The following is a 22,851-nucleotide window of genomic DNA, read 5'->3' on the forward strand; positions in this document are numbered from 1 at the left end:
GCAGCTTGGGCTGTACTGACGAAGGTTGTCGTAGAAAGCTTATGTGTAAGTGTCTTTTAATTGTGCTTCTCTGCAACCTAACTCATCTTTATGATATCTTCTCCTATATTGTCGATATATCTACTTGGAGTTTCCATTGTTAGATGTAATCAGATGAGTATACATGACAACTACAGATCCGAATGACAATGAAATTGAAAAACAATGTGACGGTATTAATAAATGCCTAGAATATATCAAAGAGGACAAGAATTTGATCACAATTTGATACTGAAATGTGATCTTGGTGACGATAGGGATCAGAAAATAATGGGCAATTTCGCCCTGAACAAGCAAAATGAAAAGAGAGAAAGATAAGTAAAACTTTGTGCTGAGTGTGAGTTAGTCATTGTGAATACACGTATTGAGAAACATTTGCAAAAGAAGTGCAGATGGAGTATTTCAGAAGATCAAAGAAGATATCAGATTGATGATATTTTGGTAAAACAAAATGGACAATTATTAGTCGACAATATGGCAAAGTGTACAGCACTTTTTTGAAATCTGGAAAGAAAGTATCTACTAGTTCATCTGCATTTATTTTTTGCAAGATATTGTGATCAACAAAGTAAACTGTTTTTTGTTTGAGTGCTTATACCCACACTGATTCTTCAAGAAAAACTCCTTCTCCTCCAGCAGCATTATAGTGTTTGAACTTGGAATTTGCCATGTGATTCTGCAATAGGCAGAGATGGGCTAGAAAGCTAGTGTGATTTTCTAAGTGTTAGCTGTGTCTGTATACCTTCCATCAGCTATCTGCAGGTGATTTGTATTTTTTCCTCAGTTTTGTTTGTTGTTTCTATTGTGGACTTTTTAGTCCTATTTTTCCCAATTTGGTTCTGTTTTATTCCAGCATCCAGTTTGTGCTCCCTTTGATGCTGCCTTTATTTTCTTGCCAAGAACTCATTTGTGGCTTTCTTAGTTCAGTTCTTCTCACTCTGTCATGTGTACTTCCTACATATTTACTGGTTGCCCTGTGTCGTGCAGTTTTAATGCCTGTTGTAACGACCAGTCAAACAATCAATTACCATTTTTGCAAATTCGTGCTCTTTCAACCGGAGCTCTTATTTAATTCCAGGTGTTTTCCTCTTACTTGTTTTCATCTTTTACTGTTTTACTTTCTTCTACCAAAAAAGTGATTGTACCCAAATTAATCCTCATTTTGCTAATATGATGAGACAGACTCAACTTGTATGAGCACCTCCTGCCTCGCAATCCCCTGCAACTACTTTCTGTATTCGTTCCTGAGGTATAGATTTGTTATAATGACAGCTAGAAAACATGAAAGAAGGTTGTGTAGACAGAAGCGATCTGTAGACTCCGGAACGTTTCAGATATGTTATGCTTGTATAATGGTGAGACAAAGATTTAAAAACCATATATTAAACTGCAAAACAGTTTCAGGGGCAGATGTGGACTGCGATCTAGTTTCTTGTTTAAGTTTCTTGTAAAAAGAAAGGAAATTAAGAGAATGGAATCTATATAAAATTACAAGAATCAGTGATTGTTGAGATTTTCAAGGATACATCAGAAAATGATTGACTGAAACAAGGAAAAGGGAAACAATAAAAGACTATGGATAGTTTGAATGCATGGTGCCCATTCCTTTGAAAGACCAGGCACCAAGCAGATCCTGCAACTGTGGAACACTATATATAAATTGGAGGGGGATCACTGCTGTCAGCTGCAACAGGAAATAAAGTGGAATCAGCGGCGATGAGTGAAAATGTGTACCAGACCAGGATTCGAACCCAGGATCTCCTGCTTACTAGGCAGTGACGAGTGAAAATCTGTACCTGACTGGGATTCAAACCTGGGGTCTCCTGCTTACTGGGCAGCTTCCTAGGAAGCAGAAGATCCCAGGTTTGAATTCCGGTCTGGTACACATTTTCACTCGTCACTGCTGATTCTGCTTAATGTCCTGCTGCAACTGACAGCAGTGATCCCCCTTCAATTTACACTAATGGATAATGGAAATAGTGAAGGCAGAGGGGATCAAATAGGCAAAAATAAAAAAAAGGTCTAGCAGAAATCCTTAGATAACACCGGATCATCATCATCACCTACAGTTTCCAGCCCCTGGCTCGATTTGTATTGAATTTACTGACTAATGGAGAAAATATATAAAAAAGCAGCAAATCAAGCAGTAAAAGCTGAATACAGATGCCTAAAATATGAGGTTGACAGAAAGTTCAAAATGGCAGAGCAGGAATGTCTAGGGGACAAATTCATTGACACAGCTTATAGGAAAATTAAAGAGGCCATTAGGAAAGAGAAGCATTTGTATGAAAATTAAAAGCTCAGATTACAAGCTTATACTAAGCAAAGAAGGGAAGGCTGAAAGGTGGAAGGAATACGTAAAGTTTCTACACAAGGGAAACATATTTGAAGACAGTATTATAGAAAGACAAGAGTAGCCAGATCAAATGAGATGATAGATATGTCACTGCGAGAAGACCTTGACATAGTACTGAAAAGCTTAAGTGAAAACAAGCCCCCCACAGTAGATGACATTCTCTCAGAATTATTGAGTTGCTTGGGAGAGTCAGAATGACAAAACAATTCCACCTGGTATGTAAAACAGATGAGATAGACCAAATACTTACAGATTTGAAGAAGAATGTAATAACTGCTATTCCAAAGTAGACCATCAGTTTAGTAAGTAATGGTTGCAAAATACTGACACACATTATTTACAGAAGAATAGATAAAGTTGTAGAAGGTGAACTCATGGAAAATTAGTTTGTGTTTTGGAGAAATAAAAGGACATTGCTTGTCTTAAAAAGATAGACTGGAGGAAGGAAAACTTACATTTTAGAGTTTGTAGTTTTAGAGAATGCTTTTGAATATGTTGACTGGAATAGATTGTTTGAAATTGTGAAGATAGCAGGAATAAAATACAGAGTGTGAAGTAAGCCACAACTTATACAGTTGTGTAAGAGTTGAAGGAAATGAAAGGAAAGCAGTGGTTGTGGAGGGCTTTATACTGGTTATAGTATCTCCCTAATGTTGTATAATCTGCACATTGGGTGAGCATTAAAGGAAACCAAGAGGAAATTTGGAAATGGAATTCAAAGTCATATTGACCTTAAGACAAATCCTGGAAAAAAAAACGAATACGGGGTTGGCACGCATCACCTCTTTATAGATTTCAACGCAGCTGATGATAGCATAAATAGAGGGCAGTTATATCAAGCTCTAGATGAACTGGAAATCTCGAGAAAGTTGGTAAGGCTGGTGAGAATGACAATGAACGAAACACAAGGTAGTGTAAGAATAGGAGGAATGACGTCCAATACATTGAGTATTAAAAACGGAGTGTGTTAAGGGGATGCATTGGCATGTCTTCTCTTTAATGCCATCCTGGAGAAGGTGCTGAGAAACGCAAACCTTCTGAATAGGGGAACAATGTTCTATAAATCAGTGCAGATACTGGCCTATGCAGATGACATAGATATAATAGCAAGAACCCAAAAAAAACAATGAAAGAGACATTTACAGCTCTCGAACAGGCTAGTAGCAACATGGGGTTAATTATCGATGAACAAAAAACAGAATATATGGCAGCTGGAAAAGCACGTAGAGAAAATATGCCAAATGCAATAACAATGGGCAATTATAAGTTTGAGAGAGTTGAACATTTCAAGTACCTGGGCTCGACAGTTACGCATCCAAATCATACCTCCTATGAAATTAAGCAGAGATTAATACTAGCCACTATAGCCTATTTTGCCTTAACAAGACATTTATTCTCAAGGCTCCTGACTCGTATCACGAAATTAACTATGTAAAAATCATTTATACAACCAGTGCTTACATATGCCTCTGAAGCCTGGACATTAGCAACTGAAGATATTGAAACACTGGATGCATTTGAAAGAAATGTGCTTAGACGAATTATCGGCCCAATCTGTGAAAGTGGAAGATGGAGAAGGAGATACAATCATGAGTTGTATCCAGACTGAGGTGGGTGGGACATGTGGCTTGCATGAATGATACAAAAGTACCAAAAAGAATATTATAAGGAAAGCCAGGAGGGCGGAGAGGACATGGTCAACCAAGAGCCAGATGGAAAGATGGAGTAAACGAAGATCTTAGGATGATGGGCTATAGAAACTGGAGAGTATTGGCAAAGGAAGGAAATTGAAGGAAATTGAAGAGGCCAAGGCTCATCATGAGCTGTAGAGCCAAGAAAGAAGAAGAATTCAAAGTCATGGGGAAGAAATAAAAATTTTGAGATTTGCCAGTGACTATTTTTGCCAGAGTTGGCAAATCACTCAGAAGATCATAGACTGGAATGGTTAGTGTTTTGAAAATAGGTTATAAGATGAACATCATCAAAGTATAGTGAAGGTACTGGAGTGAACTCATATTAAATCAATCAATACTGATAGAATAAGATTCGGAAATGAGACAGTAAAAGTAGTCAGTGAATATTGCTATTTGGGCAGCAAAACAACTAATAAAAGAGGATACAAAATGCAGACTACCAATAGCAAGAAAAGCATTTCTGAAAAAGGAGACTTTCTTAACATTGTACATAAATTTAAGTGTTACGTAGTCTTTTCTGATGGTATTTACATGGAGTGCTGTTTCTTATAGAAGTGAAAGTGTACAATAAACAACTTAGATATGGGCAAATAATAGAATGTTGTAAAGTGTGATGTTACAGAAGAATGCTGAAAGTTGAATGGGTGGACTGAATAACAAAAAAGAGGTACTGAATCAAACTGGGGAACAAGAAATTTGTGACACAAGTTGATGAAAAGAATGGGCCAGATGATAGGACAAATCCTGAGGCATCAAGGAATCGTCAGTTTTGTAGTGGAAGCAAGTGTAGGAGGTAAAAATTGTAGAGAGAAACTGATGTATGTGTACAGTAAGCAGATTCAAATGGATATAGGTTTCAGTAGTTGTGCAAACATGAAGAGACTTGCAGAGGATAGAGCTGTGCAAAACCAGTCTTGTGCTCGAAGACCACAGTAAAAAACAAAAGCAAGTTGCTTATATTTACTTAGTGTGTTTGTGTTGGCTGTAGTAGAGTTCTCTTCCGTGGAGAATGGTACTAGCCTAATCATCTGTCTCCTTGTGAATTTGACAAATTGTTTAATGGTATTTTCCATTTTATATAGTTAAGATAATCTTTGAATAACAAAGTGAGAGTGTATTTCGCCAAATTTGCTTGTCTTTTCAGCCAGTTATTGTGAACTGCCTGACAACAATGAAGTCTGCAGCTCTGTCGACACAGCTGAATGATCTCTTGACAACTTTGGATGGTGCACTGAGCACAAAAGGATATCTTGTTCATGTAAGTTGATGAACTTTAATTCTATTCATTGCTTGATGGAAGTGTATTCATTGTTGTAATTTAACACTTTAACAGAATATTACAGATCAACCACATTTGTGCTGCTAGTCATATTAAAACTGATGCATTTTGAAAGAACGAGCTTCCTCAGACACATAGCATCTCAAGAACCAGAAAATCTCAACGAATAACAGGGTATATTGAACATAAACACAGAAGGACAGCACAAATGGTCACAGGTTTGTTTGAACCGTGGGAAAGTGTCACAGAGATACTGAAGAAACTGAACTGGCTGACTCTTGAAGGCAGACATAAACTGTCCCATGAAAGCTTACAACGAAGTTTTCAGAACCGGCTTTAAATGATGACTCTAGGAACATACTACAACCCCCTATGTATTGCTCGCATAGCGATCATGAGGACAAGATGGCAATAATTACAGCATGCACCGAAGCATTCAATCAATCATTCTTCCCACCTTCCGTAAGTGAATCGAATGGGAAAAAACCCTAATAACTGATACAATGGGACGTACTCCACCATACCCTTCATGGTGGTTTGCAGAGTATAGATGCAGATGTAGAATAAAAGTACAGATTGGTTCCTAAAAAAATTAGTAAAATTTTGAGACATAAGCTATCTACGTTTATATCCCTTGACAGTTCTCTTTTCAGCCACTTGTCACCACGTGCAGCAGCTTATATTCATATTTGCGTAATAGACAGGTATTATGCGTACAATGGACATGCACATCTGCAGTTCACCTGAGCCACCGTATGTTTACATTTAACTTCATGGCAGCTATCTTTCCAATAGCTACATCTACAAAAATAGTCAAGGAATATTTGTATCCTATCATATCGAATATACGATTGTCATATGGTATTGGCCGATATCCTGAAGCAAGTATGCACAGATTGCAGCCTACTGTTGACCTGTTGGTGGCATGTCTCACTGCTCTTTCTTGTAGCTACAGTAGTCTCATGGGACATATTTTTTTAACTTTCTCTCTTGTACAACAGTGTGATTGTGGCAACAACATTATTTAATTACCAGTAAGCACTCCATTGTCATACTCATTAGCATGCTCAAATTTTTTTGGCAAAAGTAAGCAACAATTTCCTAGTGTATACCTGTCCTTTTTTCCCCCTAAGGTAAGTCTTTCCGCTCCCGGGATTGGAATGACTCCTTACCCTCTCCTTTAAAACCCACTTCCTTTCGTCTTCCCCTCTCCTTCCCTCTTTCCTGATGAGGCAACAATTTGTTGCGAAAGCTTGAATTTTGTGTGTATGTTTGTGTTTGTTTGTGTGTCTATCGACCTGCCAGCGTTTTTGTTCGGTAAGTCACCTCATCTTTGTTTTTATATATAATTTTTCCCACGTGGAATGTTTCCTTCCATTATATCAACAATTTCCTCATGTATTTCTGTGAGCCTGTAAGTATTTACCTCATGATTATTGGTCAGTAATAATGTAAACAGCTTTTATAAATGTGTTTGTGCATACAAACCTTTTTCTTCTTATCTCCATTAACATAGTTGTGGAGAGTCATTATTTTAATTTGGAGAAGGCATAAAATTAATCCGAGAATGGATAAAGCAGGGCGAAGTATGAGTCACAATTACAGGACAGAAAGTGGCAGCTTCAGTACAGCTACTCCAAAAATTATTTTTTTATGCAGTAACTTATTTAGAAAAGTGCTGTGGCTGTCCCAGAGGAATTCAGCATAAGGAGCCACCACAGAAACCTGCATTCTACATTTTCAGACTTAGCAGAATAAGCACTTACACACAGATTTTGTCCTCAAAACTAGAAATGACAAGTCAGCATGTGATTTTTCAAAACACCTGTAGAGAGATTCAGATTTTTAAATATTTCACCTTAAAGAAAACATTTTTGGCTATTTACGGGTGGATATTTTATCAAATTTCAGTGTAGCTGCTGTAAGATTTATCTGGAATGACTGAAACATTGTGAGAAAATTTTATTAATCTGGATGAATGCAGCAAAGGAGAATTACTGCACTGTCGCAACTACAAAGATCCAGTTGCCAACATACTCAAAGAAATTTGCTTAATTTTCATTGACTGTTATGGGATAGTGTACATGTTCGTTTTATTTGAGAAGTTGGTAAAAATGAGTTCTAAGATCAAAAGACATTGATTTAGATTGGACCAAGTCAGCAGATATTATGACTAAGAGAGAGCTGTCTTTAGTAGGAATTAATTCTGAATTGGTATCATTACTGAAACAGCATTTAGGAATGCGTGATGATGATATGACACACCAAAATTCTTTATGCCTGAAGAGACTTGCTTTTGAAAATGCCATGAAAGTTGAGATTTCAACAGTTGATTTCATAAAAATCTCATGATCTCAGCGACAATTAATTAAAATGTTTTTTGAAGAGACTGATGTTGAAAATGCGGTGATTTGATTTTTTTACGCAGAAATAAGATGGCAATGTTATGGTCAAATGGGTACAGTTTCTGATATCAAAATTTTAGTATATGAAGAGAACAGAAATATCTCTGAACTAAAAAATCGAGACTGGTTATGTGACTTAGCATTTGTGACTGACATTACTGCTCACTTAAAGATGTTAGATACGCAATTTTAAGACAAAACTCAATTGATTACTCAACTTTGTGGTCATATTTTGTCTTTCCAGTATAAATTGAATCTCTTTCAAATTCAACTGAATTTTGGCAATTATTTCAGTTTCTAAATTAGTACAAGAAATGGTATGAAAAGCTAAATACCGAATTTAAGAGTTATATATGAAAACAAAGATGCTGTAACTTATCAAACGAGAAAGCATTGGTATGTTGATAGAGACAATAAAAAACACACAAACACACACACAAATTTCAAGCTTTCGCAACCCAGGGTTGCTTCATCAGGAAAGAGGGAAGGAAAGGGAAAGACGAAAGGATGTGGGTTTTAAGGGAGAGGGTAAGGAGTCATTCCAATCCCGGGAGTGGAAAGACTTACCTTAGGGGGAAAAAAGGACAGGTACACACACACACACACACACACACACACACACACACACACACAGACCCGCACATATATATGATATATGCTGCTCTTATTCTGGTTTCAGCTGCCAGAGACTGTGGTCATGTGTGTGCGAATTGTGTTTGCGTGAGTGTTACTGTGTGTGTGTGGGGGGGGGGGGGGGGGGAGGTCTATTTTTGACAAAGACCTTGTTGGCCAAAAGCTCATTTTGTGACAGTCCAAAATTACAAACATTTTTTACTGACAGAAAATATATGCCAGAAAGTTAACCTTGTACCTATTCTAAATGATGCCGTTTATAGATTGTCTACATTTTAATGATACGAGGAGAAATAAAATAAACAAAAAGAAATGGTTTACATTAATTTTTGAAACATTTTCTTTTCTAGATTTTTTGCTTACGAACCCTGTAGTCCATGGTATCACTTTTTTTTAATCATCAGCATCATTGTCGTCATCATCATCATCAGCAGCATCACATTCTAATAGAACAGCTGTGAAATTTATATCTTTGTTGTCTGGCTGTCACCACTTTCTTGTAGCTCAAAGCTGATTTACTAATTTTTGAATTTCACTAATTATGGTGGCTGATCACATTTTCACAGCACTTGCCACGCTGAGGTAGTGACTCTTTTAAGCGAGAGACAGGAACAGTAGAATTTGAATAGCCAGTTTTATTAATTAATAGTCATCTTTTATTTCTCTTCTTTGTTGTAAGTTGAAGGCTTGTTATCCATTCTCTTTCTTTGGTCCAATGTTTTGTGATTATCTAGAGAATGTTTGGCTTGCTCCTATGAAATCATGTGACCATTGGTAGACTTTCTCCTCCTCCTCCCCCTCCCCCCCCCCCCTCCTCCTCCTCCTCCTCCTCCTCCTCCTCCTCCTCCTTCTTCTTCTTCTTCTTCTTCTTCTTCTATACCGAATCAGTCATTTCATATGATCCAAGATCGGTTGCCACATTTATCTCACCATAATCAGTTTTATTACAGTTGTCACAAGTATTTAGCTGTTTCTTTGGAATATATTGCTATTTCGTAGGTTGTCATTGTGATGGAGAACCTTGGAGTACAGCTGTTTTTTTTCTCTGAATACATATCAGATTTCGCTTCTATACTGACATGACAATGTTAGAATGTCTCTTGCTTCCAAACATGTTGCATGCCCGCTGCTCTCTTATTGGCTGTGTAGAACCAACTGATAACACAACCCGACTCATTCCTGTCATATGTCACACTGACAACATTGCAGCAAGGAACATGTAAGTATGCCATTGTCTCCTGTCTAGACTTTTACAATTTCTTGCTTAACTGAACACAACTGCTGAGTATTTGTCCAGTTTTAATGTCAGTTCAGTTACGACTATAAATGGACTCAGGTAAACTGCAGTTTAAACATGGTAGATGTTCCTAAAAAACTAAAGTACACAGTATAGGTTCCTATGCTTGGCAACAAAATGAAATTTGCTGTTTGCTCCCACTCACCATCATCATCTTAGCTCTCAGCCAAGCTTGTGTCACTGTTCTCCCTGTAACTCTTCCGTAATGCTGAGTTGGGGCAATTGAAAAACAGATTGCAATATCTTCTAGTGTGCAGGTCATATGTAATAATACCAACTAATACATAAATAAAAGATCACAATTACGATGGTGGTTTGAAAAGTTCTTGGAATCACCACGAGAAGAGCTCAGTGCTAGTGCAATAAGTTGTTCATGTGATATTCATTGGGCGGTTGCCTGTAAACCTGTGCCACATCAGTGCTCTTGGAAGAGAGCTGTGGCAATGACATAGCTCTGTTGTTGTTCCTGCACAGTGATTTGCAAAGATGGAAAAAATCGAGATTCGAGTAGTGATTAAGTACTTCGTAAAGAAAGGTATGAAAGCAAAGGACGTTCATGCCAATTTCCAGAATACACTGGGGGACTCTGCTCCTTCATATTCAACTGCTGCCAAGTGGACGAATGAATTTAAATTTGATTGAGAGAGCTTAGATGATGATCCGTGCAGTGGTCGGCCAAGATGTGTCACTACTCCAGAAATCATTGCAAAAATGCACAAAATGGTCATGGAGGATTGCCGATTGAAAGTGCATGAAATTGCTTATGCTTGCCAGATGTCATCTGAAAAGGTATATCACATTTTAACTGAAGAATTAGAAATGAAAAAATTACTTGCAATGTGGGTGCTGCGACTCTTGATGTTGGATCAAATTGCAACAAAAGATATGAGAAAAAAGACCAGGGTTAGCAAGGAAGAAAGCCCTCTTCCATCTAGTCAAATCGTGCCTGCACACATGTGCCGTCACTATGGCAAAATTACATGAACTAAGGTATGAATTGTTGCCACACTCGCCTTATTCACCCGATATGGCTCCATCAAACTTCCATCTCTTCCGAAAACTGAAAATTTTTCTTGGTGGACGAAGATTCACTGCAAATGAATAATTGATAGCTGGAGTTGACAACTATTTTCCAGGCCTGGAGGAAACTATTTGTTGAGATGGGATCAAGGCATTGGAACATCGTTGGACTAATTGCATCAATCTGCAATGAGACTACACTGAAAAATAAAAAAGTTTCAGTGATGCAAGTACTTTTTTCTATTCTGTTCGGAGAACTTTTCAAAGCACCCTTGTATGATTCAGTCTCTCAAACTTTTGCTCGTCCTGTGATTTAGTTGTGTCTGCTGGTACTATATCCAATATGGGTGTTACCACTATAATTTATCCGCAATAACAAATACTGTCTGTTTAACTGATTTATTTCCTTTGTTAGGCATTTCATTCTGGATTAATTTTTTTTCTTGCTTCAACTAATTGTCACCACCAATGCTGATTAAAGGCTGCTAATGTTTTTACCCACTACCCTAATATGTGAACAGTGACTGAATTTATCATTTGCAGTCCACTCAGTAAATCATTACAGTCTCTCATGACCAGTTAAAATATTGGTCTGGATTCTGAATCAACTAAGGTTTTCTGAAGGACAACATTTCCATTTGTGAATGTCACATTTACTTAAAAAGTGGCATTAATGTTTGTATACTGTATCCACACATGTATGAGAATATTTATTGCAAACCTGTTCAAATATAACAACAGTTTGTAAGATGATAGAATTTAGTGCTGTTTCCTCCCATGTTTCACAAAATTGGCAAATTTTAATCAGAGTGATAGACTATTGTAATGGGTAGCTCATAGTTTCTCGTATATCGCCTGCACTAGCTCCGCACGTGTCCATGCTACATGATTGTTTGAGCAATGTTGATAACAGTATCAAATGTCTACATCTACATCTACATTGATACTCCGCAAGCCACCCAACGGTGTGTGGCGGAGGGCACTATACGTGCCACTGTCATTACCTCCCTTTCCTGTTCCAGTCGCGTATGGTTCGCGGGAAGAACGACTGTCTGAAAGCCTCCGTGCGCGCTCTAATCTCTCTAATTTTACATTTGTGATCTCCTTGGGAAGTATAAGTAGGGGGGAAGCAATATATTCGATACCTCATCCAGAAACGCACCCTCTCGAAACCTGGCGAGCAAGCTACACCGCGATGCAGAGCGCCTCTCTTGCAGAGTCTGCCACTTGAGTTTATTAAACATCTCCGTAACGCTATCACGGTTACCAAATGCTTCAGTGTATCGGGAAATCTCGACCCTGTATCGTTTGTCAAGCCCTGCCCTTCCAAATTTTTCATAATACACCAGCAGGTGACATCAGTACCCAAAGCTTCACCTCTAAATGTAAGTCAACCCCTTGAAATGTAAACTACCCCTATATACCCTACTAAACAATGTAAAAATGTTAACCTCAGCAGCAATGGTTTTATCTACAAGAACAAGATGACCCTGTATTTTTCGAATGATGAATTTGGGAAGAAACCTCCTCATCTTATTATCTGGTAAATACGATACACTTCAAAAAATGGACATAATTGAAATTCTAGAAATGATCAAAACAAGATCTTTAACTTGCACCTTGAACACCGAATGATGAATGGTGTGCCACAGTGATCACAAAGGTTTACACCATCAAGATCGAAGGCGAACTCCTTTGGTGCTATAAACTGTGCAGGACACTCAGCTAGATATTCACTCTCAAAGAATGCGTATACAGTCATATTGGTGTGAGGTGTTGAGAACTTATGGTATGTGATGGCATTCAACCAAATGCAAAACAATCTGTCGTGGAGCCTGTCTTGAAAGTGGCTATTATTTAAAGTGTAGCTGCAGATAGAGCAATAATAAGTTTTGCAGGTCCAGAAAAAAAAAAAAAAACCTACAAAGGCTGAATGTGTCCTGTGGTTCCAAGTGGTATGAACTGCAAAGTCACACACATTTCTGGAGGAATAATTTGCTCTAAGGGAGTATGATTTTTATACGCAGACCAGGAGTCAAGCAAAATCAAGTTATTTTGAGCAGCTATAGGCGATAAACAGTGCTCGTGCCATAGTTGTATTTCTCTTTTGCCCATTTTTCCTACTCTTGCTTGCTGTGACGTAAATATTCCCTGGTGCCCTAGCAACATCACACACACAAGAAAGAATCATAGAGGGCAGAGCACCTCCAACTCCTCGCAGCACAATAAATAACTTCCCAGCCAATTTACCACCCAAATTAACAACCAGCATAATTGTATATGAATGAATCAGTTGATCTCTTTTTCAAATTCCTTTTGGTTGGAGTTCAAAATGAATTCCTTTCTGAATGATGGAATAATTTTGTGTATCTCATCTACAATTCCACAGTTTGTTGTGCATCATCAAGTGGATGCTTTGCTTGAAATTTCATTATTTTTTTTATTTTATGTCTTCCACTTCTGTAGTAGTGTTTGAAGTTATACAACCATCCACTGCTTCCCTTGAAATCACTGTAAACTATGTTGTGTGCAGTTTGATGCGTATAATGTTGTAGGTCACTATCATCCACATCCTGTAAATTGTATCGAGCATCCTCGAAACATGTAAACACCAGTTTTGAAACAAGTGTGCCTTGTCCTGTTCATAATTTTTCTTATGCATTACATGGTCATATTGCTGTGGAAATCTGTTCGTAAATGTTTTTTTTTTACTTGCTTCGTATGATCTTCCATGTACGTGATCATATTTAGTATCCGCTCCTTGGAGAGTGATTGACCTTTACTACATTTCACTGGAGATGGAAATTGTGGCTCCCCCTCAGACAGGGATGATGGACTACATAGGTCGACATATGTTTCAGTATCACTTTCACTTGGTAAGCATGTATTGCCATCATTGTACTCCTTATGTACGTTGTCTGCACAGTTGAGCATATGTGACTCCACACATTCCACTGACTCATCTTGCAGAAATGCTAATATTTCATCTGCCACCTCTTTCTCACTCTGCGAAATTCTGTGGGTTCCTTTCTGACGAAATGTCAACTTTGGCAATTGTTGATGTAGATATAATGCAATGTTTGCTTTGATTATCATTGCCATTGCTCTGCTTTGTATCAGCACCACTAGCACTGTTGCAAGTTATTTGTCAACTAAGCAGTTCAACTATGTTCCGTAGCCTCATGCTGTGCTCATCATTGGATACCTCCAGGCTTGCATCCTGTTGTGATTAGCAGCCAATATTGTGGTTGCGTGGAGGCGCATTGAATGCTGTAAACATCATTGGGCTTTCGCGACCTCGCACGGTTCCTCGTTACTACTTCATTTTCACTGTTCTGTCTTTTGTTTTGGTATGTTTACTATATATACTATTGCCATTTGTTGTTCTGTGTTTTTGTTCATCTTTTGTTTGTGATGTGGTGTCTATAGGTAATTTAATGGTCTGTTATTATAGGTTATCTGTCTTGAGCTGACTGCTGTATAATTAAAAAGAATTACACCAGACGCGTTTCGCTTTTATTTACAAAGCATCTTCTGTGGTATTCTGTAAATTGGATACACATGTTTGTACATTTATTTTTTGATTCTTTTAGGTTAAAAACGGTGTTTTCTTTATGAAGTTATATTATTATATGTAACAAAATAGTGCCAACTAGGTACAACATCCTATACTAGATTAGATATATGGATATCTTGTGCCTGATAGATGAACCATACAATAAAGTGGGTCAGTTACACACAGACATAAATTCTGTTCATGATAAGATACATTTTACATTAGAGAAAGAGCAAAATAGACAGTTAAATTTCTTGGACATCACTATAAAGATTCAAAACAACAAACACACATTTTCCATATATCGAAAACAGACAACAGGCAAAATTATGCCTGAGACATCACTACGCCCAATTCTCAAAAGCAGGCAGCACTTAGATACATGCTCCACAGCCACAGAATAAACACACTACCATTAGATACAGACAATTACAAAAAAGAAATGAATACTATAATATAAACAACCACAAACAATTGATACAAAGAGAACGTAGTAACAAAGTTGAACAAGAAAATCGAGAAACAGAAAAGAAAAAAAAAAAACACTCAACTGTCACCAACGCAAGGACAAAATCACACACAAACAAATACACAAAATACAAGAACAGAAACAACACAAAGAGTGAAAGAAACAGAAAGTAAAAGATCGTACACCACAAATACACACACAGAATATCCAGTACTTTCAAAAAACAAGTCATAAAAATGACACACCAAAACAACAACTCAATTCAGAAATACTTCCCAAAAACAATAGAAAAAGCTGATCTGTATCAGAAATCAGGAATATACCAACTGAAATGCAATACAAGTGATGGAGAAAACTTAGGTCAGACCAGGAGGACATTTGACACCAGATACAAAGAACATGTAAGAAGAGCATGGAAGTATAGGACAAATCATTCAACTTTTGCAGAACATTTACACCAACACCAACATAAAATTGCAACCAGAGACACAGACATGGAAAACATAAGGATAAACAACAACAAAAAACACCTCCTCACCTGACAAGAAAAGTACCACATCCAAACAACCACAACAGAAAGGAAACAACTCATAAATGATCAGATCAACTTGGCAAACCACCCACTCTTTAAACTGATTGGCCACTTAATATATCATTAAAAGTACAAATATAACCACAGGCTTCATTTACCACTACCATTTCCTCCCAGATCTGTCCCATAATCACCGTCCAGACCATCCCTGTCATCCCTCCCCCCTCCAGGAGAAGGGGGGGGGGGGGAGAAATAACAACTCCTGTCACGTCTCTACCTACATACAAGACAATTTCACTCACTCTCTCACACACAATCGCTTCATAGGCTGGCAACACACACAACATGAATGAAAACAAATGAGTAGGCATAAACACTGTAGCAGTGATGAATGAAAAACAGTTAAGAAAGTCAATTATAAATAGTGCAGTGCAGGAAATAACGCAAAATGCAAAAAACTGCTGATGTGAAATGAAGCCTGTCGACATCAACCATTGCTAGCAAAAGGGAACGTGCAGACTATGTAAAGAAACACCGTAAGTAGCTTACAGACCAACTTCATAAAGAAAATGCTGTTTGTAAGCTAAAAGAATAAATAAAAAAAATGTTCAAACATGTGTATCCAATTTACAGAAACCACAGAAGATGCTTTGTAAATAAAAACAAAACTTGACTGGTATAGTTCTTTTTAATTACACTGCAGTCAGTCAGCGTCAGAGAAGTTGTTACTGTGCAAGGTAACGTTGACCACGTCACTGTATGGAGAGTGCTACGGGAGAACCGGTTGTTTCCGTACCATGTATAGTGTGTGCAGGCACTATCAGCAGCTGATTGGCCTCCACGGGTACACTTCTGCGAATGGTTCATCCAGCAATGTGTCAATCCTCATTTCAGTGCAAATGTTCTCTTTACAGATGAGGCTTCATTCCAACGTGATCAAATTGTAAATTTTCACAACCAACATGTGTGGGCTGACGAGAATCCATACCCAATTGTACAATCATGTCATCAACACAGACTTTCTGTGAACATTTGGGCAGGCATTGTTGGTGATGTCTTGACTGGGCCCCATGTTCTTCCACCTACGCTCAATGGAGCACGTTATCATGATTTCATACGGGATACTCTACCTGTGCTGCTAGAACATGTGCCTTTACAAGTACGACACAACATGTGGTTCATGCACGATGGAGCTCCTGCACATTTCAGTCAGAAGTGTTCGTACGCTTCTCAACAACAGATTCAGTGACCGATGGATTGGTAGAGGTGGACCAATTCCATGGCCTCCACGCTCTCCTGATCTCAACCCTCTTGACTTTCATTTATGGGGCTTTTGAAAGCTCTTGTCTACGCAATCCCGGCACCAAATGTAGAGACTCTTTGTGCTCATATTGTGGATGGCTGTGATACAATACGCCGTTCTCGAGGGCTGCATCAGCGCATCAGGGATTCCATACGACGGAAGGTGGATGCATGTATCCTCGCTAACGGAGGACATTTTGAACATTTCCTGTAACAAAGTGTTTGAAGTGATGCTGGTATGTTCTGTTGCTGTGTGTTTCCATTCCATGATTAATGTGATTTGAAGAGAAGTAATAAAATGAGCTCTAACATGGAAAGTAAGCGTTTCCGGACACATGTCCACATAACATATTTTCTTTCTTTGTGTGTGCGGAATGTTTCCTGAAAGTTTGGCCGTGCCTTTTTGTAACACCCTGTATTTAAGTGATTAACATTGTGAGATCATGGGTTAATTTAAGCACGAGGTAAGCCATTGCAAACGTGAAATGCTGGTATATCAATAATTGGTATAACCTTCAGTATGTTGAATACAAGCTTGCAAATGTGCATGCATTGTGTTTTACAGTGCCAGTGAGATGAAATTCCACGGCTGTAGCACCTGGTTGGTCAATACAGGCACAGTTAATGCTGTTTGTGGATGATACAAGAGTTGTCGTCTAATGATGTTCCATATGTACTCAGTTCGAGGCAGATCTGGTGATTGAGCAGGCCAAGGCAAAATATTGACACCCGGTTAAGCATGTTGGGTTATAGAATGGTATATGCGCAAATGTTATCCTGTTGGAAAACACCTCGTGGGATGCTGTTCATGAGTGGCAGGACAACAGATCAAATCACCAGTTTGACGTACAGATTTTGCACTCAGGGTGTATGGTATAATCATGAGAGTGCTCCTGTTCTCATACGAAATCGCACCCTAGACCGTAACTCCGGGTGTAGGTCCATTGTGTCTAGCACGCAGACAAGTTGGTTGCAGGCCCTCAAATGGCCTCTGCCTAACCAACACCCGGCCATCCATGGCACCAAGGGAGAACCAGCTTTCATCAGGAAACATGGAAGAGCTCCATCTTACCACCAGTGAGCTCTCGTGTGACACTATTGAAGTCACAAACAGTGGCGCTTTGTGATCGGTAGAGTGCACGCTAGACGGCATCTGGCTGTACGTAAAGTAACCAAGTTGTAACAGTTCATTGTGTCACTGTGATGGCAACTGCTGCTCATATTGCTGCTGCAGATGCTGTGTAATGCACCAGAGCCATATGCCGAACACAGTGGTCTTCCATCTTGGTAATCCCACTTGGCTTCTTGCCACCGTATATTATCAAGACCACTGCTGCCAGCATTATGTACAGTTGCTACATTCCTGCCAAGTCTTTCTGCAGTATCACAGAAGGAACATGCAGCTTCATATAGCCCTATGACACAGCTCTGTCAAATCCAGTGAGGTGTTAATAATGGTATCTTTGTTGCCTTAAAGGCATTCTTGACTAACATCAACTCACTATGTCCAATCTCAAAGATAAACTGATGTTCACGACTGTTACTCCATGTCTTTAAAGCAAACCTGATTTGCATCCTCATAGTGGTGCTACGAGTGCCATGCTTATGCAACTGGCGCAAAATTTCAATAGGCATCATCTTTCATATGTAGAAACACATCTACGAACTTTCGTTTATGTTGCATAATTGCTTCTTGGTGTTGCGGTTTTTTTTTTTCTTTCAGTGTATTTGAGTTTTGTGCCATGATAGCAAGATAGCAAGACTGAAAATGTAAAGCTTGTAGACCTAGCACTGCACAGGTGACTACATAGCAACAACCAATCAGAGCGTGAATTTGGTTTCACTGTCTGTCATTCACATGCTGCCATACTACGCTGCTAAATCAGCTGCCAGCTAACAGGCAGCTGCAGATGACAATTGTGGCGTAAAATATAATTGTTGTGGTATATTCTTATACAATTTGTTTTCTGGTGTGGTATGTTTCTTTTGCAGAATGTGGTAAAGTAACTGTGAAATTTTTTGGGAAAGTGATAAGACTGACACAATACTGCATGTTGCTGCTGTCGGAGCCATATTGCACTTTTGTATAGCAGCGAACCGACAACATCCTTTCCTTCCATGCTCAATTGTCAATCACTTTGGTACTCTGATTGAGGTATAATAAGAATATCTTCAGTTTCATCAAGCTATATAAAGTCATTCTGTAGTGCAGATTTCACTATGGTCTCACCATTTGTGGAGACCGTGATACTAATTTTCTGTCAGGTTGTGCTGGTCAGGGACAGCTAGAGTTGTCAGTGTCATGCCCCCCCCTCCCCCCCCCCCCCCACTTTCTTCCCCCTCCTTCCCCTCCTCCTCTGCAATATGAAGGCCTGTTGGACTAATTTTTATATACTCTGTTCTGTCTGCTAGTGTCTGTTTTAGTACTTCCTATCAGCTTTAATCTCATTCGTGAATTCCACTTGTGGCCATTCTCTGTATGAGTAATGAGCAGTTGAATTATGTAGTAGACAGCTAACCATTTTGTTTCTCTTATCAGTCATTGTTCTGATTGGCTCTTTGCCTTTCCTGCCTTTTCAGTACTTCATTTTAGATTCCAACTGTTCACAGTACTTTCAACATTCTCCTCCAGCACCGCTTCCCTTCTATCTGTCTTTCTTTTCCACCTACCTCACTCTCCAAGTTTTTGATCCATACAAGCATACTGTCAATATAAAGCTTTTTAATATTCATTTCATACTGCGATTTCATTATGCAAAGATATGATTGGAGACCATAACTGTTAAGTGATACAAATTGATGGTGTACATCAACAATTAGTCACGAGTTTGTTTTACATTGTCTTATTCAAAAAGTACTGTCAGATTTTATTTACACAGGGAGACAGAACAACAGTGGTCTTAGCCTGCTGTTGTCCGCATAGTATTTGAGTTTATTGTGTGATTTGTCTGTCTATCATTTTAGCAAAGCCAGCCACTATCCTTAAAGAAGAATAAGAGACCCAGTACTATGTCTTTATTACACACAATTTCTTGAGGAATGAATGACCCAAATATTGTGTGTCTTTTGGCCTCCAGTACTTAACATTGAAGATTAAATGTGGTGCAGTTTCATCCTCCTCGCCATATAGTTTACATGGATGGTATTGTTTCTGTATATCTGTACTTTGTAGGTGCTTCCTGAAGTACCCATGGCCAGTCATAAGTCCTGCCGTGAGTTGAATCTGTCTCTGCTAGACATCACAACAGCTACCCCCCTCCCATCTTGGGGCCTGAGACCTGCCCTTCCTTTTTAACTTTCCCCAGCCTCTCCCTCTCTCCACCCAGGGAAAGAACTAACAGTTCCAAAGGCTGGGATAGTGTCATGCGCTTGCCTTCTAAAGTTTGGAACTGGCCAGCCATTCTGTCTCATAATATTGAGGTCTTCTCAGGTGAATGTTCCTTTTGATCCAATGCGTGTATCCTGAGCTAGTTATCTCCGAAGGATGTCATCCAAAAGCTTAGAATTTTTTAAATATTGTTTATGTGTCTTTTGACACTCAGTCCTTCAACTATACAGTTAATTGTTACCTTCACTCTTTCCATTATTTATATTAAACATGGGACTTTCCATCACAGTATCTAGCTAAATTCACCTTTGTAATGCCATGTTATCCCTTCTTAGAGAACCGAATGGGAGACTGTTCTGTAATGTTTAACAGGTGACTCATTATTGCCTTAATGAGTGACCAATAGGTTTATCAGCTTTTAATAATCATTTCACACTTGAAGACCACAGACCACTTTGTCCTGTAACCCAACCATCCGCCATCCAAGGATGCCATTAGGACTTCGTTAAAGACCGTCTCCGTATCCTGTGAGATGTTTGGTCACTTTGTTTGTTAACGGGTTGCCTGGAAAATATAACTCCGACACTTGGAAGTGAACATCATGATTATGTCTTAATTGAAACCATACCTCTTTGGCATTCCCTGATCCTCTAGTACTTCCATAGGTGGTTAATAGCCTGCTTTGTATCATTTTTCCAATAAGTTCTCATACCAAGAACTGAGATTTTCATCATACAAAGAACTGATTGCCTAGTTAATTCAGTATTTTGCAGGTCTTGCCAAAACCTACTTTTCCCGTGTAATAAAATATTGATTCACTGGGCCAAGTGTACAGCCATTGACGAAAACTAGATCTTGAGTAAAGTCATTTTATTGTAACTGTAATTGAACACTCCTTGTAACAGTAGGATAAACATCCTGCATGACTAGTGGAGGTTTTGTGCAGCACAATTTTGATGGCGATGTAGTGTTTGTGCCTTTTAGTGGAGATTGCCAGACTTAGTGTTGATAGGTGGCTGGTTCACGTCTGGTGTCTGTATACTACATCTGTAGTGTACAAACCACTGTGAAGTGCGTGGCATAGGGTATGTCCCATTGTACTAGTTATTAGGACTTTTTCCTGATCTGTTCACTTATAGAATGTGGATGGAATGATTGCTTAATTGCCTCCTTACATGCTGTGATTAACCCAATCTCGTCTTCACAGTACCCCACCAGTGACTAAGCGTAGACGATTGCCAAATACTCGTAGAGTCATCATTTAAATCCAGTTCTTGAAACTTTGCAAGTAGGCTTACTCAGGATACTTTCCAACAATCTTCAAGAGTCTGCCAACTCAGTTTTCTCAACATCTTCGTGATATTGTCCCATGAGTCCAATAAAATTGTGACTGTGCTGCTCTTCTCTCTATATGTTCATTGTCCCCTGTTAATCCTATTTGATATGGGTCCCACACACCTGAGCAATCTCGTTTTTAGACTGATTGCATTTCCCCAGTATTGTACCAATAAACCAAAATTTATCTTCTGTTTTATCCATGACTGAGCCGATGTGCTCATTCCAGTGCATATCACTGTAAAGTGATACACTCAGTTATTATATGAGTTAACCGATTCCAACTGTGACTTATTGATATTATAGTCATAGAATACTTCATTTTTTCAGTCTGTGAAGTGTACAAATTTACATTTATGAACATTTAAAGCAAGTTGCCAACCTTTGTGCTACTATGAAAACTTATCAAGACCTGACTGAATATGTATGCAACTTCTTTCAGGCAGTAATTCATCTGCAGAAGGTATGAGGATGCCACTAATATTACCTGCAAGGTCATTAACGCGCAACATGTACATCGGGGTTCTCTGGGGCACACTTGGAGTTACTTCTACATCTGCTGTGACTCTCCATAACTTGCTGTGTCATTAAAACAAAAAAAATCCTCAATCTGGGGACACATTTTGCTTGATACCCCATACAGTCCATACTTTCATACTAATCATAAAACTGCAAAACTGCCGTGTCTGTCTGTGTTTCAGCAAGCTAATCTCCAAAATTACTCGATAACTTTTTGTTGGATTTTCACAGGTAACTTGGGACAACATATCAGCTTTATTTCATCAAAATTGGGTCATGGGAAAAAAAGATGTCATAATTTAAAGTTTTATCCATAATAATATTATAAATGTCAAAGTAACTCTGCCTGTTAAGTTTTCATGACCAAACTGCTCAACTGATTTCAATGGAATTTGCAATGGAGATAGCTTGAACCCTGTGAAAGAACATTGGCTACTTCAGAAAGTAAAAAATAAAAATAAAAATTGACCCCTTAGAGGATGCAGTAGGGGATTGGATTATTCTTTTTTACATCAGTGAATGCAAACCATATTAAAAAATTACAAAATTAGTTGCATGATGTACGCATTGTGTAATGTATAGCTACTTCAATACCAGGATGCATAGATGCACACTCCAGCCCATGCTGCACATACTGCTTCATCATTTGTTGGGGCAGCATGGGAAGGGGAAAGACAGGGTACCCATCACAAGCTGTGCCTACCCGAACAGGCAGACATGTGGGGGCACTGACGCTACTGCACATACCATAGCTTAGTTACTATCACTCAGCATAACAAAACTACTGATACACAAGTACAGCCACAGCTAATGAGTAGTTTGATAATAAACATTGATGTGATACTGACTCAAATGCTTTTCGGAAAGCAAGAAATACTGCATCTACTTGTCTGCCTTGAGCCAAAGCTTTCAATATGTCACGTGAGAAAAGTGCAAGTTCGATTTCACATGATTGATGCTTTCGGAATCTATGCTGGTTGGTGTGGAGGAGGGCATTCTGTTTGAGATATGTTTGATAATGTTTGCCACTCAGAATACATCTCAAGATTCAAAAATGAATCAGTATCAAGTATATTGGATGGTGGTT

General features: G+C 38.6%; 1 protein-coding gene across 2 annotated transcripts in view; it reads left to right on the forward strand.

The window, feature by feature from the left end:
- Window positions 1–22,851, forward strand: part of LOC126419275 (methionine--tRNA ligase, cytoplasmic) — a 113,335-nt gene that overhangs the window by 12,106 nt on the left and 78,378 nt on the right. For both annotated transcript variants that reach the window (XM_050086442.1, XM_050086443.1), the window contains exon 3: window positions 5,234–5,347. In XM_050086442.1, the coding sequence (XP_049942399.1) occupies window positions 5,234–5,347 (114 nt within the window). The remainder of the gene's footprint in view (window positions 1–5,233; window positions 5,348–22,851) is intronic.

The sequence above is a fragment of the Schistocerca serialis genome, chromosome 9 (genome assembly GCF_023864345.2).
Source record: "Schistocerca serialis cubense isolate TAMUIC-IGC-003099 chromosome 9, iqSchSeri2.2, whole genome shotgun sequence".
NCBI classification, from domain to species: Eukaryota; Metazoa; Arthropoda; class Insecta; order Orthoptera; family Acrididae; genus Schistocerca; species Schistocerca serialis.